Source organism: Choristoneura fumiferana, chromosome Z (assembly GCF_025370935.1).
Source record: "Choristoneura fumiferana chromosome Z, NRCan_CFum_1, whole genome shotgun sequence".
NCBI lineage: Eukaryota > Metazoa > Arthropoda > Insecta > Lepidoptera > Tortricidae > Choristoneura > Choristoneura fumiferana.
Genome location: NC_133472.1, coordinates 29081037 through 29100973, shown reverse-complemented (window position 1 = coordinate 29100973; position 19937 = coordinate 29081037). Strand labels below are relative to the sequence as shown.

The 19937-nt window shown below is 36.7% G+C and overlaps 1 protein-coding gene across 1 annotated transcript; it reads right to left on the bottom strand.

Moving 5' to 3' along the window:
• Positions 1–3750: 3750 nt before the first annotated feature.
• Positions 3751–19784, bottom strand: Atg9 (autophagy-related protein 9). The gene is made up of 15 exons (XM_074095757.1): positions 19263–19784; positions 18653–18923; positions 17063–17183; positions 16863–16987; positions 16615–16742; positions 16351–16535; positions 15966–16144; positions 14443–14574; positions 13392–13566; positions 12049–12195; positions 10727–10793; positions 8035–8198; positions 5774–5881; positions 5015–5242; positions 3751–4675 (listed from the first exon to the last, which is right to left on the bottom strand). The coding sequence occupies exons 1-15, from the start codon at positions 19429–19431 to the stop codon at positions 4562–4564; spliced, it is 2313 nt and encodes a 770-aa protein (XP_073951858.1). The 5' UTR covers positions 19432–19784; the 3' UTR covers positions 3751–4561.
• Between the last annotated feature and the right edge of the window lie 153 nt (positions 19785–19937).

The window sequence follows — 19937 nt, the reverse complement described above, 5'->3', positions numbered from 1 at the left end:
TTTATTTGTGACAAGTTAAAGCAGGTTTTGGATTTGTCATTCCCTCAGTATTATAATGGGAGTTGCGAACCATTTATTATTCAGATATTTTTAAAATTAATTTTTTTATTTGCTACATGTTTCTTAATCTGCAACTAATTGGACAGATCATAAATTGTACTTTATTTTCGATTTTCAGGATATAAAACAGGTTGGTTGCCTTTATTATTCATCAGTTACACAGAAGTACATTGATAATGAGTAGAAATTAAATAAAAGCGTATTTAACTTATTTCTTCGTAACTGGCACATTTTAGGTGATATCTGATATGGCATAAACTTTTTACGAAAACTAGTAAATATTTTATTGGATTTCTACTCTTTAGGGCTGAACTTCAAAAATTTTGCGACTTGTTTATAAAATTTTAAATTAATATTTGATTATGATTAACTAACATAGTATTATAATATAAGTCAACCTTGTTACTAACAAATTATGGATTTAATTGTCTGTTTTTTTTTTATAAGCGTGCTGCCAGGTTGAGACATTGCACATTAAATCACTCAAACGTACGTTTATCAGTGACGCGTCAATATTGGGTAGCTAGTGGGTAGCTAGTGGGTATAATATAAGTTTTGGTGTTAAGATTGTTTTGTTTTTTATTTAGATCTAAAAAAATAAATGTACTTAACCTATTTCATAAAGCAATCACAAGTAGACATTATTGAGCTACTTAAAAATATTAAATTATAATTATAAACATACTACCTACGTCAGAATGATTTGGAAAGCGTTTCAACGACTGTCACTGCTTCACATCTTTTCTCTTCGAAGGAACAATGGCTCAGCTTCTGTCACAAATCAAAAGGATATCCAGGGCCAGTAAAACGTGGATACTCGGTGAACGATTTAGATTGTAGTTGAAATATCTAATACATTTTTGTAGCCTCATTGCAACATTCATAATATAGTTAAAAACGCAAACCTAACATTAATTGAACTTAATTATTTACTACACAGTAGTACATACAATTACCTCTTTTTTGTAGAGTAATAAACTAAGAACTATTTTCTAAGAGCGGTTTTGTTACAAAGGCATTAAATAAACCCCAACACTTTCGAATTACTCCGGTCAATAGAGACATTTCAATTTACATAAATTCCGACAACGCTGAATTTTGGTGGAGACCTTGGGTACACCAGTAGGAATGAAGTGTCAAAAGTCCCCATGGATCCCATGTGTGCTAATAAAGTTATTTGGGGTCAAATTTAAGATTTTTTTTTTCGAAAACGGTAAGTTTTATCAAAAAGTAACCTAGGCAAAAATTATAAATCTTAAAATTATCTACAAAAATGGTACTATACTTTTTTTTCTAAGAATTAACATTCCTGCGATATAGCGATTCTAAAAGTTGAAGGAGTCACGTTCTACATGATAGCACATTTATGCCACGTATACAGGGTGACTGCTAATTCGACCTATTCCTTGAAAGGGGTTATTCTAGAGCTTATTTGCAATGTTTTTGGCCCAGTAAACCAGGAGTCGAAATTCAGTAGTTTAAGTGTTATTCGAGTTTTAAGTTTTTTCGAAAAAACACCACCATCTCAGAAATGATTCTTAAAAAAAAAGTATATGGGCTTTTTTTGTAGATAATTTTAAGATCTATAATTTTTGCCTAGGCTATCTTATACATAAAACTTATCGCTTTCGAAAAAAAAAACCTCGAATTGACCTTTGACCCGAATAACTTTTTTTAGCACACATGGGATCAATGGAGACTTTTGACACTTTATTCCTAATGGTGTACCCAAGTCTCCACCAAAATTCAGCTTTGTCGGATTTTTGTACTTTTACCACTACTTTTATGACTAAATTTACCGGATTATAAAGTCGGAATAAAGGTTCGATGTCGGCCAGTTTCTGTTAAAACAATGTGATTCGGCCAGAAATCGATTGAAACTTGCGGCGCGGTGTTTAGATAACTTCATGACTCGTTTGTGGTCGTCCGTAAATTGGTAATAAATATATCATACCTACCTAAATAAAAAACTTTTGTTTTTACAAATTGATGTAGTATTTTAAAATTATTTTATGATGTCTGTATCTGTGCAAATATATACTGAGCGGCAAAAAATCTTGTCTTTTGTTCTAGTATGTAGAGTGGGCCAAATTTTGTGCCGCTGAGTATAATTAGGTGTCAGGATACGATACCATAGATGTTATTTCTAAGCATATGTTTTGAATTCAGTTCGAAACAGTGGCCGATGTTTCGGTTTCGGCGTCATCCGAAAATCCTGTTATGGTCGGACATTACTGTAATGAAAAAGATGCGGTTTTTAATAATTTAAATACAGGTTTTTGTATAACTTCTGTAGCGTTTAGAACCGCGTTCTAAATTACTTGACTGAATAACTGAGTAAGAATTGCTTGTTCAGTGGAAGACAGCTTGTGTATGTGATACATAATTGTATACGTATTGTCTTACGACTTATTTTGACATGTAAGCTACCTAAAACTTAAATCTACATACCCTAAATGACTTAACCAGTGAAACAATCGACTCTAGCCATGCTTTTATACTAAATAACTGTTATTAAATTTGAGTGTTTACGCTATAAAGGTTGACCAGAATTATAAAAAAACCTCGCCATATTGCGGAAAACCAATAGAACTAATTTCTTGCATTGGTAACAATAAATTCAAATGTTATCTATCTATTGCTGTCAAAGTTTAACGTTGTTTGTGCGTCGTATTTTGAAATGTTATTTTGTGTTTTTGTGCGTTCAAATGCCGAAGATTATCCGTAGCCTTGGAAGGAAAATAATTCACAATGTATAGAAGTATTTGTCATAGAAAAAGTCAGAAGGATTAGAAAATATTCCTTTCAATAACATCACCGATACCGTTGTCAATATGACTGGTATAATATTCCTGGTCAGCCTAATAAATTCGAAAAGAATATAACACATGTATGCGTAGATGTTATAGAAACAACCTGAAGTGCAGTTGCGGAACGTTAAATTATTATATATTAACTTTATTTTTAGTCGACGGGTTCGTCTGGAAATTTTTGCTTTTTCTCTATTAAATCACTTAAATTAACCTTGCGTTCCTGAACCAAAATAAAACCAGTGGCCTGAGCGCGGTGACTATGCCTAAAATCATTTCCCGACGTTTTTCGGACAAACGTTCTCGTTTCCTCAAGAAAAGTAGAAATGTAAGTTATACTAAATTCAAAACATACCGTGAATGAATTAACGCCATTAAATGATATGGTAGTTTTAAGTATACTAGATCCCAATGAAAACTATAATATTATTGCTTAGTCATAGAAATAGGCGGGTACTTTTGGTATGATATGTTCTACCAAAAAGCTATAAAACTCCTATTTACATAATCGCGGCATGGTTTGCATATACACTGATAGTAAAAGATAGGCTGTTTTCTGTAGTAATATCAACATTTAAGCATAGTAAAACCACTGTTTCCTCAGCCGGTAAACATATCAGTTTTTTTTTCATCATGTTACTTATAATTACACTGGTGTTTTGGAATTAAGGTACAACTTGACAATTATGTCATTGAATAATGTTTTGGCTGACATATGTAATATCGATCAAAACCCTCTATTTAATATTAATATTATCATAAAGGTCCTCGTTCATTAGAGCAACATATCAGCAACACGAATTTGTGTGGTGGAGGTCGAAAAAAAAATATCAGCAACACGAATTTGTGTGGTGGAGGTCGAAAAAAAAACATTCAAATAGTAATTTCTTAATTTATTGTATCGCTATTGTCTTTCTCCAAAAAATGACGAGGTTAACCTATGTACGCTATAAAGAATGTTCAAGGACCAATCATGTGTTTGAATTCGTGCATGATTGATTCCTAGACATTTTTGATGTGTATACAAGCTATTGGAGCTTATCACCTAATGCAAATTACAAAGCGAGTAGCATACAATTTGGTATACACACGAGTGGAGTAAAACTCTTGAGTCTCTTTTCGCACTGTTACCGATCCCTATTATGCAAAAGGGACAACGCAGTTTTGTCACTCCGCGTTTGGTATAGAACAATGCAGCGTTTTAGTTTTGTTTGGGGATTGATCGATCGTGTAACTGTATCACAGTGCGGCTACACAAATAATGCACATAGAACTTCGTTACAGTTCGGCACGTTTTATTCCGAACGCTCGGAAGTCTTGAACCGTGTTCTCCGCACCTTTATGCCATGAACTATTGCAATTTACTAATTGTAAAAAAGGATGTATTACAAACGTAACAAATTACACTGGTGATTCGCGCATTAGGAACACATCTTGAAGGACCATAGACTAGTCTGTTCTGTACAAACGTGACTGACCCGTTCAGTTTATTAATGTCCAAGGCAATGTATTAATTTAATTGTTTCTATCGGAATATCAGTACGAAATGTGTTGAAAATTCGCAAGTGCGACATTGTGGTACAATAATTTTGTATAAAATAGTTAAGTCCATTGGATGATCGATGAGTATTGTAAAGGAGGGTGGGGGGTTATACCCAGACCGGTCGCGGCGCGCGGGGCGACGGCCGGGGTTATGGGCGGTGGAGGAGCGGCATCTCCTCGCCGCTGCCCCAGCCCGCTTCGCCTCGCCTCGCCTGCCGCTCGCTGCAGTTGTTGACGCAGCATGCAGACTCCGTTGGTGCGGCCTGCAAGGTACAACGACATGTAAACAATGGACCAAATATCTCAAAAACAGCATAAACCGATTTTAATGAAAATCTTGATAAAATAAAACGCATCAAAATGGTTCCATCCGCTTGGGGGAGTTATACCACAGACAGGCACAGACGCACAGCAGTGAAGCTTATAACAGGCCTATTTTTGGGGGTTAACAATGAAGTTCACACTTCTGATATATGCAGGTCGTATAGATGCAGTATAGCCAGGTCGCTAGCGCCGAGCCTGCTCCCAATAGACTGCCCCATCAAGAGCGGCCCGGCGCTGCTCGATGGCTGGGTTTTGGGGATTAACAATCAAGTCCTCACCTGTGATATATGCAGGTCGTATAGATGCAGCGTGCTGACGGACATGTCGCGCGACTCGTCCGGCGGCGGGTCGGCCGCGAGGCCGAGCGCGCTCGTCCCGAGCCCGGTCGGCGCCAGCCCGCTCGCGCCTAGTCTGCTCCCCTGAGACTGGCCCATCAGGCGCGGCCCGGCGCTGCTCGAAGCCTGGGTTTCCGCGTCTTCGTCTTCATCACTAGTCTCGTCCATATCCTAAAATGAAAACAAAGGGTTGGTATGATAAATAAGGTTTATTAAAAAAATACAAGCTTTTTACTCTCTACAAGTAGGTGAAGTTTGACTTGTATTAATTAATGTTGTGTGGGTGAAGTTAAATAAATGCTTTTAAAATAAGTCTAAGTGTTGATATGTCTACCCTCGGATCCATTCCATTATATTGATGAGGATGACATAAGTATGACGTCTAATTCAAAAATTTACACCCTAGGTTACCATACGTCGCTAAAGGTATAATTTTCATTGTCAGATTATACCTCATGGAAAAAGCTAGTTACGCGGTATTGCAGTATCATCGACGCATACACACTTTAAACCTCCAGAAAATGCTGAAGGCTGAGCTGAGTCCTTTTGGCATCACACTACAGCGCAACGTCTCTACGTTTTCTCTCTTCTTCTATATAAGTTTTTTCTGTGTTTTTGTTGTGTTTTGTTTTGTTTTTGTTTTGTGACAATAAATGTTGCGAGTTTGAGTTTACTATACTTTTACTATATAACTATACTTACAGGTAATCTGTAGGGTTGCCGTTGTTGGTAATATGACAAAACGGCCGGCAACGGCGTATTTGTGCCGAATATACTCTGTTGTATGTACGATCCGAGCATTGTTTTATTCTGAAACACATCATTAATATTATGGCTTAGTGAGAATACATGTGTAAAATTTAACACCTATTTTATAAGTGGGCATGTTAACTAGAATAAAATCTATTATGTTTTTGCCAAATAAACGAATATGAAAAAACAATTAAAATATAGAGTTGTAAAGCTCAAAATGATCTAAACTAGGATCTTTCCTAGGTAACAATAGTATGTCAAGATCAATTAAAGCTCTTTGTCTGTTTATCTAATTCTGTGTCGACCGTATAATAATATTAATAATTGTAGTATTTTTTTATCTATTGTTTGTTACGACAGCAATTTTGTGCTCCAAGTATCTCAACTCGCATGAAAGCCAAAAGGCAAAAACATGTTACAACTTCTGAGCTTATTGGACGTTCAGACATATTTGGCATTTTTTCACAGAAGCTGACAAAACAAATCCATTAAAGTGAGTGAATTCTGGTTCCCTTTTTACAAATTATTTCTTGCTACAAGATGTGATGATTCAGTAGCACAGCACAGGGTCCGTAAAGTTTACTAATAGTCGTAAACACTGACAAATCACTGCTACTTGAACTTATTTACTGATTTCGCATGTGAATGGATTAATAGCAATATTATCTCGTCGGTCGGCTCATGAGGGTACTGCACTTAGTCGACATTAAATAATTAATATGCACTGAATTTCTAATAAAACCAGATATACAAAACTTAGCTATAAACTATGCTTTGCTTTGCTTACGTGAATCATCAGATCTGCCTGTTAATTTTAAATTAAAGTTTGTTATTCCCAAAAAATAACTTTAGTTTCTGATTAAAAAAATAGCCTGTTGTCCGCGACTCCGTCTGCGTAGAATTCGTTTATCGCTAGGGAACTGTGCAATTTTCTGGGATAAAACTACCGGGTGACATCTATTTGGCACACTTTTTAATTTCCGAAACTGAGTACGCATAACAGGTTTAATTTATTCACGCCGAATCTTAAACTAGACAAAATTTAGTTCGGCATAATTCTGTATAAGCCGAATAATGGTTTACCCGATTTTTTTTAGCATAATATTAACATGGCCGAATTTTATTATGCATAATCTTGTTTAGCATATCTGTAATTAAGCCGAATTTTGATAGGCGGAAATCCTGTCCAAATCTATGTCCGTAAATAAATTACCTAATTACTATTGATGACTAGAAAAATAGGTTATTAAGGTTATAATTGTATTTGTAATGGATCGAACAGCCACCAGTAAAAGAGGCACGGGCATAAAGAAGAGGGACGGGGGGCAGAGCCCCCCGCATGTAAAAAACAAACATAATCCTACGAAGGTTTTTGAAAAAAAAAAAATTACTTGGATTGGCGAAACAGTAAACCGGGGAACGGGGGGGGGGCTCGGGGGGCGGAACCCCCTCAATAAAGAAAACCCAGGTATCGTGATTGCTCAACTATAGGTTAGGTTAGTTACTAACCGTTAGTATTTTGTCAAGGCGCAAAGCGCCTTAACTAGGCGGAATAGGAGCTCCACGAAGCGGAGCTCCGTCGACTTCGCCTTAGAGTCGTTAAAAGTAACATTAAGTTAAATATGCCAAAGTAACTTTCTGCGTACCTAACTAATTTATGCGTAAGTAATTTTCTGCCTAAATAATATTCGGAATTCACAAATTATGCGTAAATCCCATTTGGCTTACATTGGTTATGCGTAAGAGAATTCTGCGTAAACTGGTATGCCAAAACAGTTTCGGCATAAATACTATTATGCGTAAACAGATTATACAAAATAGAATTATGACAAAAAATATGCGTAAACAAGGAGAATCAAAACTATCCTATCTCCTTTCGGGACTTCAAACTATCTGTATACCGAATTTCATCTAAATCGGTTCAGCGGTTTAGACGTGATGAGGTAACAAGAAACAAACAGTCTTACCTTCGCATTTATAATATTAGTTGGAAAAAGGTTACTCGATAGGTGAAGGTCACCTATAAAGATTTTAAGACTAACACCACCCAAATAAGCGGTGAGGTACCATCGGCCAAATAAGTCGAACTTTCAAGTTGACAGACACGTCTATTGGCATTATTGTTTTATGACATGCGAAGTGATTATCAACTTCAGGGTGGTATAGCACATATATGGCTGATGGTATCATAAGTAGTGTACGGGACTCACGAGCGTGTTGTTGGTGGGCATGGCGTGGTGCATGCTCTGGCGCAGCGAGCGCAGGAACTGCCGCTGCGTGGGCTCCGCGGGCTGCCAACCCGGGTGCCGGCACGAGAACGCCACCAGTGACAGCTCCGTCTTGCCGCCTTCGCCCTGGTTGTATTGGGTATTGCCTGCGAACAAACACCAGACAATGACGCATCAAAGCGTTAACCACACATAGGACGGCAGCGGGTCAGGTCTGGAGCGGGTCGGGAGTGCGGCGGGCCTATTTACGTGGCTGGATATGAACAACATCGCACCGAAGTCGGGCGCGGGGCGGATCGTGCGCGGGCGGCGGTGTTGTTCATATTCACCCATGGAAATAAGCCCGCCGCACTCCCTACCCGACCCGCTGGTCCTATGCGTGTCCTTTAGAGTTCTTTCACAAAACACAGATAGTTCAGAAATCAATCTCCATACAAGTGCGCTCGAGCAACGCACACATAGACACGGACGGACACGATATCTCGGACCGGTTGGGACCAGTGCGAGCGCGAGTGCCATCCGCTTGAGACACGCGTCTGTGAACTTTTTTTTGCAATAATGTAGCAACAAAAAATAGTAGATTATTGTCGTGGCCTGGAAGTAGGCAATTGCTGGCTGAGTGCGAGTCCGTTTAACTAATACGAAACCAGCAATTGCTATTCCAGCCGAGACTAATATAAAGCTTTTCTCAAAAATGGTGAATAATTCTGAAACAGAATAAACTTTTTCTCAAAATATATTATAAAATTTAATTTTATTCCAATACTTTTCTTATGCTTTCCCGCCTTTTTTTATTAAAACTAAACTGCAGGTGTATTTTTTCACCGAAAATACCACAAGCTATTTCAGACCCAATAGAAAAAGTCCGGAGTTCCAACAAAATATCTGATATCTTGGCTGTATACGACTTGTGCCAACATTTCCATGGCATTTTTAACTTAAAAAAAATGTGACTGATGCAGGCGCGCTAATTCATTATTGTCGAGCTAGCGCGCCTGTAATCTTTTTAACTTTTTAATTTTTCGCTGACCATAAACTATGCACTTCACCTTCTGATATGTAAAGAATAATGTCAACTTTTACGGACATTTTTGAGAAAAGGTTATTATACATATAATTGTTCAGTGGACGGTTGTTTAAATTAAATAATCGTGAATTTCGCCAATAACGAAATCGTCGCAAGATATTTTCTGTGACAAATTTATAATATAACAATTAAATTAAAATAGTTTGGTTATTAATTTATATTTCCATTTTTCCCGTTTCATTCTCAACAATAAATCAAACAACTAGATACGAGTGCCACTACCACGATAGTTTTTTGGTGCATACGCCATAGTTGACAACCTTAGAGCGACCGCCGAGCGTAGGTATAAAAAATTAAGTACGAGGGGCAGCAAAAAAAGTTCTAAGCCTAAGGTAGAAAAAAAATATTCAGTTTTTTTTTACTATTTTTATTTTTCAATATTATCTCCCTTTAATTCAATGCATTTGTTACATTTTCTTAATAATGCTTTTAGACCGTTAAAAAAATAAATTTTATTTTGGCTGTCGAAATGTTCCTGTACAGCCGCCTTCATTTCTTACTGCCAAATCGCTTTCCCCTTAAATCTTTCTTCAAATTGCTGAATAGAAAATAATCGCTAGGGGCCAGATCTGTAGGGTGGATGATCAATTTCCTCGAAGCCAGTTTCCTTCAAAGCAAGCTTGGCACCACGAGCGGTGTGAAAGGGGCGTTGTCTTGCAAAAACAAAATGCCTTGGCTCAGTTTGCCCCTTCATTTCTCAACTATGGCTTGTCGCACCTTTCTTAATCGCTCGGCATAATAAACTGCATTTATTGTAGAGCCTTTTGCCAAAAAGTCTATTAAAAGAATGCCTTCGCAATCCCAAAACACGGTGGCCATTAGCTTAGACGCCGATCTTTGGACCTTGAATTTCTTCGGTGGCCTTTCACCCTTTTCGATCCACTGCATAGATTCAGACTTCGACTCGTTACTATACGGAAACAAACTTCATCTAAACCATCTTCACACAATTCTAAAAATGCCTGACAAGTTTGAATACGACGTTGTTTATCGAAAGCTGTGAGCATTTTCGGCACCCAACCAACGCGCACTAACTCACAACCGATATTGGCCTCCCTGAGCGAGGATCGTCTTGGATCGACTCCCGTCCAAGTTAAAAAGTCGAGTCCATTTTTTAACAGTGGCATGAGAAGGGCCTGATACGCCGTAAATTTCTTCAAAAATACTTTTCGGCGATTTGTCACTTTTCGTGAGGAAGTTAATGACTGCAGGTGCTCAATTTTCGTGCCATGACCTTTACCGTCGGATATCTCGAGATGTAATAAAAGAGGCACGACATTTTTTCTTTTAATTATTTACATTTTAAATGGTCTTTTTAGTGGCCAGTACCGCTAACACATATGCAACCTCAAAGTACCTTAGGATTAGAACTTTTCAGCCGCCCCTCGTACGTACAGGAGATTGATTTCTGAACTATCTGTTTTTTTGGTCCTTTAGAGCCTGATTTTGAAAAACCCAAAAAAAAACTATAAGCTAGAATTCCTAAAAATTTAATACTTTTTCTTACTTGACTATCTACTTACATATTTTAGCTATTTTTGCAGTTTTTATCTATTGACATGTATTTTTTATGTTTCTTTTTCTTACCTTTTGCTTTTTCGGCATATTTCCCGGGAGTCTGCCAATCGGGGTGACCGTGTCGTCGTATATCCAACTGAAAACGTTAATTTGTTTCATAATACATTTTGATCACTACCAACACAAAAAGAAGTCATACAAAAAATGGTACTAACTAATGATGTTTTTATTATCTTTTGAACCGTAATACGTAGACAATTGTCATTTTTACAAAGACTATATTTACCGAGACCGCTATTATAGCAAATAAAAAAAATAAGAGAGTCCCATAAAATTGACTTATTCTTTTGGTCCGGTGCGAATACTTTTATCATCAAGTGTGTACTGTGTGTGGGTTCGCACCCAGTGTTGTTTTTCGGAAATTACGTGCGAAACATTCGACTTAAAATAAACTTTGTGAGAAAACCTTCACATGCCTGCGAAGTGAATTAATAATTTGTGTGAAATTCCAAATCAATACTAGGCCCGCATAGGGACTGCAGCCCAAGCCCTCTTACTCTGAGAGGTAGTCCCAGCAGTGTGACGTATAATATGTATAAGCCGGAAATGTGGTGTGTACAGTCTGGCCTACACTACCAACACTATGCTGAGCTGGGACCGCTGGGCGATTTTGCATATTGTTTTATATACGTGCGAAAAGCGAATAAATATTTCTATATTTCTATACAGTCAACGTCATATAGTTCGTAATAGTCAAGATCACCAAATGCTGGGAAACATCCAAATAGCCAATAACATTGACCCAATCAAAGTGATCAAATTGCTCAGGCCATCCATCGTGTAAAAATGTACCAGAGCACGCACATCGCCAAATACTTGGTTGGTTGGTAGTAGTGTCGCTGCTTCAGTGACTAAATAAGAAAACAAAACAAGCTGAGATATGTGGTGCATAGGAGAAATTCGTGTCTGTATCACTGTTCAGTGGTGGTGTCACTACACCACCACTACCATGCAAATACCACTGTATTGCACGTGGCACGGAATGCCGAGGACCTGGGTTCGATTCCCAGCGCTGGTCTTATTCTTCTGGTTTTTCTATGCATCTATATTTCAGTTTGTATTTTCGATATGGGTTTTACGGGATGACCGTAAAAGTAACAAAAAATTTTGAATTGGAATAAAAAATACAAAAAAAATCCAAACAAAAAAAAAACAATCTTGGCTTGAATGTTACCAAGTATTTGGCGATTTGCGTGCTCCAGTATATTTGTACACGATGGATGTCTCGAACAATTTGACCGCTTTGACTGAGTCACAGTTAATGACTATTTTGTATGTTTCCAAGTATTTGTTGATCTTGACTGCTACGTATTATATAACGCTGACTGTACCTGCGCAAAGGAGCAGACGTCGCCGATGCCGAGTACGCTGACGGTGAAGTTGCGGTAGAAGTCGACGACGTCGAGCGCGCGCGTGCGCAGACGGAACAGCACCACCGGACACAGCAGCGGGCTCAGCAGCTCGAACAGAATGTACACCTGAGGGGATATTTAACTATCAGCACTTTCATCTAAATTCGTGTTTACATTTTGTTACGAAATATTTTAAAAAGTATAGTCGCAGTAATCGCCTCAGAAATCGAGAATGAGGTGTTAGTTGAAATCGAGAAACTTAAAAGGTTATGGCAAAGAAAATCACTAAAGAAAGGCACTTAACAACTAATTAACAGGTAAAAATAGACCGAGCGTCTATTCAATTTACTTTACACCTGCACTTGTCACCTGCGCTTGCCAGTTATCAAAATGTAAACAGGCCTAAATAAGTCAAGCTATATTTGGCTGATTCCGCAAGCGTTTTAATCGCTAGATTAAGGGCGCTAGCTGACGCGGTTTGCACGGAGCGGGTGGACGCCTATTGAAAAATAGTATGAGCAGCGCTAACTTCACGCGTCGCGTGCGACGGATTATAACTGTACCCGCACCCGCAGGCGTGCGCCCGCTGCGTGCATCCGCGCCAGCTAGTAGCCCCTAGATTTTATAAATTAGAAAGCAGATTGTTTTTATTTATCACGTAAGCAATTCTGTCGCTAGGCCAAGAACTATTTCATAGAACGATCAATGATTTTATACGAATTATATAACAGCTTAGGACTGACAGCGGTTGAGACGCCCGTGGATTCACCTATTTTTTTTAGCAATTAAAATAATCATTGATTTTATTTTTATCGAAACATAAATTACATAGCAAGTAAAAGCTAGGAACAATTAAATAACAATGCGGTGTACTTTTTATTGACATGAATTTAAACATGGTTTCATAAAGAGCACTACCTAACGGTATCAAATAACATAATACATCTCAAAACTACCTTGTATCAACGAGCTTTGCTGTTATTTGTTCACTTCCAATTACCAAATCACCGGTAGCTTTGTTCTTCTCATTTGAAAGCAATAATGTAAGAGTAATCAAAGTACTTATACGTGCTTATAGTGCGGTATAATGAACAGTGTATAGTGACGGTAATAGTATTTTATGCAACTGTACTGTAATACGGGGCCTTAAAACACGAGTGTGGGTTTATGATAATAATAGGGTCACATGAGTGTTTTAAGGCCTAATTACGTACAGTTGCATACAATATTTTATCTATATCCATATATTAAATCCTGAGGATTTACTATATATGGGTGTAGATAAAGTTATTCTTGTTGCAATGCGCGTGTGGCATACTGACCGCCCTAAACTGGAACAGCTGTTGGAAGTGCGCGGCGACATCCTTGGTGTGCGCTCGCCCTCGCCACGCCGCGGGCAAGTAGTGCACGTGTCCCAGAACTTGCACGAACAGTTCCTCGCCTCGCGCCGGGCCCGTGCAGCCGCCGCCCAGCCGCTCCTCTTCGCCTATCAACGCCCTAACACCACAATCATGTTAAAACATGGGAACTCGACGCAAGCAATAACGTAAGTACGTTGTGGGTAAGAGGACAGTGCCAGTAAAACGCTCACAGAAAACTCAGATACGTAGTAAAGAAAAAGAAGAGCTTAAGAAAAAAATAATCAAAGGGGCAGTGGGCAAAATAAAGTTGAGACCCCGGCCTCACTTTGCTGGTTGCAAAGTTCTGCCATTACATTTTATTTGATCTGAGGTAAGGCATATCCATAAATTATGACACAAATTTAGGGAAAGGGAATGTGGTGATTTGTGACACACGAATAAAATAATTGTGGCATTCATAACAATAAGTAAGACAGGGCAAGAAAATGCTTTCGTCGAGTATCTAATTGAGAAGATAATTACGAGTATGAGGACTAAGGCTTTATGCAATTCAGATGCACATTTTTTTTACTCCTTCATTGTCACTGTTAAAACAAACCTGACGAGCTGCCGATTAGTTAGTCCTGATTGGTTCCACAGCTTTGTCATATATCATTTCAAGAACTAAACTATTATGTACTTTGACTAGATATTCTAAGTGGGGTAAGTATATAATTCATGAGGCAATTACTAGGTAGGTACACCTATTGCTCTAGTACCAAATATTTAAGCTGAGTTTGTAATAAGAGTACTAGAAAACGGATAAATACTTGAGGTAATATCCATGAGTATGTAGTTATATTCGCATTCATTCTACAAGTGTCTTCGTCTATCGAGATTTACACCCGGAAGTCCCGAAATCTCAAGCTTAATAGTCAGGGTCCTATAAGGACTTAGTCTCCTGGTTGTCTTAAAAGAATGAATTGTTGATTGGTCTTTAGACTCTATCTAGATGTGTATACATAATAAATACCTAGCACCAGCCAATATGCATCCCAGGATAGTAATTGTGGTGAGAACATGCTCCACCGTGAGAACGTCTTCGTCGTAAACCGAGAGCACGACCAAAACGCCGAGCACGCTCGCAGAAAGAAAAACGACATTCCTGCAAAAATAAACTAGTTATCAACGGCACAAAAGACAAATACTGAATGTTTATAATATAATAAATAAGCCTTTCACTTTATCAATAATCCATTGTTTCAATGAGGCATTGTTTCTATAATTAAGTAAAATTATCTAAATGGATGAGAAAACAAGTAGAAAGTTCAATGCTTGAATCGACACACCCTGCCCTGGCGATTGCTTCAATCACTAGGGTGTGAAAGAAAATATAATATCATACAAAAGTGGTAAAAAATTATGTTTTCAAAATTGGACTTTTAGAAAATTACCCCTGTTATATATTTTCATAAGCACTTCGAAAAAGAAGCTTCAAATAGCGAACCTATCGTGTTAAAAATAAAATTGTATTAAATACTTGTGATGTATAGATATCATTTAATAATATTGTAAATCTGTTTAAAAAAAATATATACCTCCTTGAGTTTCTTGCCGAATTCTTCTCAACAGAGGTTTTCCGAACCGGTGGTAGATTTTTTTTGACATTAATAAGTGCTTGTTATAGCCTAAATTGAATAAAGATGTTTTGACTTTGAAGTTTCCAGCGGTATTTTTGTAACAATACTAAAGCTACTGCTACACATGCCAGTTACTAGCACGAAAGCATGCCTCTATTGAGCAAATGCTACCTACTAGCAGGTGTGTATAGGACACGTGCTACTATTAAACATGCTTATTTAGTGCCTTTAGTGGCATACTGGTACTTAATGTACTAGCATGCTTATAAGCATGCTTATTAGCATGCTAGTAACGAGCATATGTAAGGCGGCCATAAATTCCACAGATGTGATTTCAAAGGTCATGTGACCACATTTTATTATGGCTGTAGGATTGGATGACATTTTTGATAATTTTTTAGACGGTCCTGTACTTCTACTACATAACCTGGAAACTGTAGCAGAATCTTCTATACTTCATTTTTTGCGTTAGAAAGAAGGTAAGCGATCTAGACGTGTCTTTATATTGAAAAAATCACTGTTGAAAAATAAGTTACAGCAAATATGTAACAATTAGCAAGGACAATGATCATTTACATTTTTTTTGGTAACATACTCGTAAGTAATAGTTACTGTTTTTTAAAACGTTTTTCAATAAAAAAAGACTCATCAAGATTGTTTACCTTATTTCTAATGCTAAAAAAAATGAAGTATACCATGTTACCAAAAATGTACCCACGTAAATCAAATAAAATAATCGCTCGAATAATGACCCTTTACACAAAACTAAGGCCTTATTATCTAACACAGTTGAAATCACAATTGTTTTCACCACTTCTTTCTATCACACGTAGTATGTGGGTAGAAAGTGATGGATGGTGACTGCGAGCGTTAGACAATACGGCCACTGAGCTCTGAAAAGTAATCAGTAACTTACTTAGCGATAACTGTTGTGATGGGTGATGAGAAACTCGCTAAATATTTGGTGGCAGGCTTGTGGGCGCGGTTTAGTCTGTCTCTAAGTTCGTGTTCGAGCTCGTTGAAGTGGCGCAGTGTTACTCTCGCGTACAGGGACCACGTGCGGAGGCCTAGCGACGCTGGCGACCTCTTTATTAGCTAAAAAAAACAGTACTCAAGACTATATTTTCTACCCATTACATTATTACGATTTCAAAAACGAAACCACCAAGGTGTCATGCATTTCATATCTTGAGTCTACCAGCGTTTACAGAAAGATAACAAAAGTCAAATATAACAAACCGCAAGGAACTATAGTTGTTAGCTAATGTTTGAGCTTTCAATGAAAAATGTTGGGTACTGACCTCAGCATAATTGAAGAAAAAATAAAGAATCTGCCAAGCTTGTATAAGAGGTGTCAGCAGTAGATTTATTAACGCCAGAAACATGATTTGTCTCTCCAGTTGCCTGGCCAGTATCATTCGTTTGGAGTGGTCCTTGTAACACTCCCGGAGCTGCCAGCAGTTTTCCCAAGGGCTCCAAGGACTAGCTAATGGTACAAATTTCATGTAATGGATGAAAGATTCAGAATAAAACAAGTTTTTTATGGTAAGAAGGCCAAAACTTACAAAATAATAGGAATTCCAAATTCCACTTCAAGCCTTTGGACAAGTAGTGAAAATCGCCCGCAAATGGTACATGGATTTGTAGTGGTAATAAGCTTTTGTTGACCATAGCCACCATATAATTGTTAAACCTGGAATGAATATCAAGATATAATTAAGTGGTCTATAACGTGGTGGTGTGGTGGTGGTGGTGTGGTTTAGTGGTCATGTTTCTATATTTAATTCCACACTATATGTATAACAACACTCACCTAAGGATGCGATGGTATATGTCTAACTCATTGATTTCTTGCTTGTGCACACACATATGATGTTCTGGCTGTGCTTCTCTTACTCTATCTTGAACTGTACCCCAACTTACCCAAACTAAATCACTCTGTAAAAACACAGCTTTATTAATGCACTGAATCAATACATTGATATTACAATTTGTTCAGTAAATATTACTTACATCTTGGATTTTTAGTGCACTATTATAAAACTGCTTTGTATCATATGCATAATACAAATGATATATTGATAACACTAATCTCATCAACCAAATAACTGAGCACAAAATGATGAGACACCACCTGAAAAAAACACAACTTTATGCTTAAAAGCAAGTAACAGCTGGCAGAATAAACATTATCTTCCCACAATTACTATAGTAATTGTTGTTGTTGTGTTGTTGTTTTTTTTACCTATAGGTAATAAAACTTAAGTAAATGACCTGTTGTATGTAGTAGTGCACAGAATTGATATGAAGTTTAAGTCATTTTTCACATTTGGAACGTCAAATTGTTTATATGGATATGTTACTACTACATAAAACAGAGGCTGTATTGCCTAATGTTCATGATGCTTGCAATCACAGTCAAATCACAGCTTTTGTATGCAAAATCTGTCATTTAATTGCGATTGCGAGTGTCAGAAATGTTAGGCAATACTGCAACAAAATTTTGATTGTAATTTTGATCAGCCATTCAGTCATTTGTTTATATGAAAAGTTAACTCTAAGCACAAACTCTCTTTTTAAAGTATGTGCTGAGAGAATAATCACTAAAAATTGGTAGAAAGCTGATTAGGTAGGGCCCACTTCTGACTGTTCTAGTCTTCTACCAGGTCAGAGTCCCCATACAATAACGAGTATGAATAGGTCTCTCAACCTAACCAAGATAGGACAGGTTAAAGCTTACTTTTTTATGCTTGTAACCAAGACTATTAAATTTGCTTCATAAATTGCAGTACATGTTCATTATTGTCAATGCAGATAATAAAGATTATTATTTATTTAATTACAAAGCTTTTATAATTTTAACTGCAAATTATTATAACACAATATTAAATAAAACTAGATGTCTATGATCAGAGTCCGGAATTCTCGTAGCCATTTTGAGCTGTCATAGGGACTTATCATTTATTGACTACCGATCATGTACATTTTATCGATGCATTATGCAAAGATTAAAAGTAGAGGTAAACAATTATTATTATTATAAATAATGTGGATTTCTTATGCTTTATGACTATCTATTCATTTTATCGAGAAACTAATGATGAAACACTTGTTAGCACGAAAACAGACTTTGAACATGAAATTGACAAATGTTATACACTGAACTGAAGCGATTTAATTTGAAATTGTTACCTTATATTTTTTCATTTTATTAATTGCAAATCTCTATTTAATATTTTCAACTACTCAGAGGTTTTTATTAAAAAGATTGCTCTTTAGCGATAATGCCACGTGTTTCATTTTTAATCTTCTATAATATGTTGGTTCTATAATGCATTGATTAAATGTACATAATCCGTAGTCGATAAATGAGAAGTCCCTATGACAGCTCATAATGGCTACGAGAATTCTGGACTCTGCTTATGATTGATTTAAACATTGAAGTAAATGTACAGAGACTGAGCCCTGGACACACTTGCATTATAAAATGAGATTTTGAGAAAAAGCACTAATTTTTAAGAAGTTTGAAAATAATATACAGCACAAGCTTTATAGAGGATATAATAAATAAATAAAAAAAGGAAGGATAATTTTGGTGCTTACCAATGCCATGATATAAATTCAACACATTCTGAACATGAATAAATCACATCATTAAAACTGAGCTTCTCGCTCCTGTTCGCATTTGGGTCATTTCTGAATAACACTGGGTAATTTACACAATGTACCAAAAATGTTGAGAACCATATGATGAAGACAAATTGCAGGAGGTAGAATAAATCTGAAATTATCATTGGATAAAATCCTCCTCGAATGTAATATGTGTACATCCTTGTGAAAAAAGAATCTAAATCTTCTATATGGGTCCATCCACCTAAAATCATAAAGAAGCAATTAAAACACTAGAAAATTACAGGATAGTTGTATTTCTTTTAAGACCAAAGCTTGGAAGTAAAAATAACATGTTGCTATTCAGACATGTGGTATTTTTGGGATAAAAAATTACCACATGTCTAAGAATGGTAATTTAAAGGCCATAAATAAAGAATAAATATGTATATATATTTTTAGGCCATAAATATATTTATCAAGTTTGAATAATTTTAATTGGCATGTGATAAGTTTAGCAATAAAATCACCACATGCTGTATGTCCTAGCAAGTCCAGCAACAAGAAGGGATTTTGGTACCTAATTAGCAAACTGCATGCTTACCTTTGTTTTTAGGTACTTTGTGGATGATAACGTTGGTGGCATCTTCATGTTCGTGGTCCAGGGTGAGCATCATAGGCGCAGCATTGGCAGATTCTACTAAATTACGAAGTGGCGGAGTTGGTTCATTGCTCAGAGCTCTATAATTATCGCGTCGATTGAAGTAAGTCATTTTGTTTTTTTTTTCTATACCTAATCACTATTATATTCTACGCCTAATTTTGCATCAGAGGTCATTTACTATCATCTACATATTATTGACTTTGTTGCAATAACGTAAAAATAACTTTTGTAAGAACAAAGCGCGAAATTCATACAAAGGATTTTCATCGATCGGGTATATTTTGATCGACAGTAACTAACAAATTACACGACACTGCATTTTAATTTCAAGCAAATGTATTAAGTTCAAGGATACAAAGAATTTCGTGTCTACAACAGTCCACAATAAACACTTCACAAAATGATTGAAATGAAATGACGAAAATAAACCAAACCAAATGACAGCACTACACTGAAATGAATGTTTTCCTTTTCTTTCATTCGATTCGAGATTCCATTCCTTTCTACGCGTTAACCTTTGCGATAAAAATTACTTGATATGGTAAAAATATATTTTAAATTAAATAATAATTTTATTGAAGTCTCAAAAATTGATATCGTTATTTTATTAAGCTA

Bases quoted from the DNA above. Each gene is read 5' to 3' on its own strand.
- Atg9 (XM_074095757.1), bottom strand. From the start codon at position 19,431: ATGACTTACTTCAATCGACGCGATAATTATAGAGCTCTGAGCAATGAA. The intron at 18,924-19,262 runs GTAAGCATGCAG...TTATGATTTTAG, and splicing joins CAAAGTACCTAAAAACAAAG to GTGGATGGACCCATATAGAA. The intron at 13,567-14,442 runs GTATTTATTATG...TTGTGGTGTTAG, and splicing joins TGCATATTGGCTGGTGCTAG to GGCGTTGATAGGCGAAGAGG.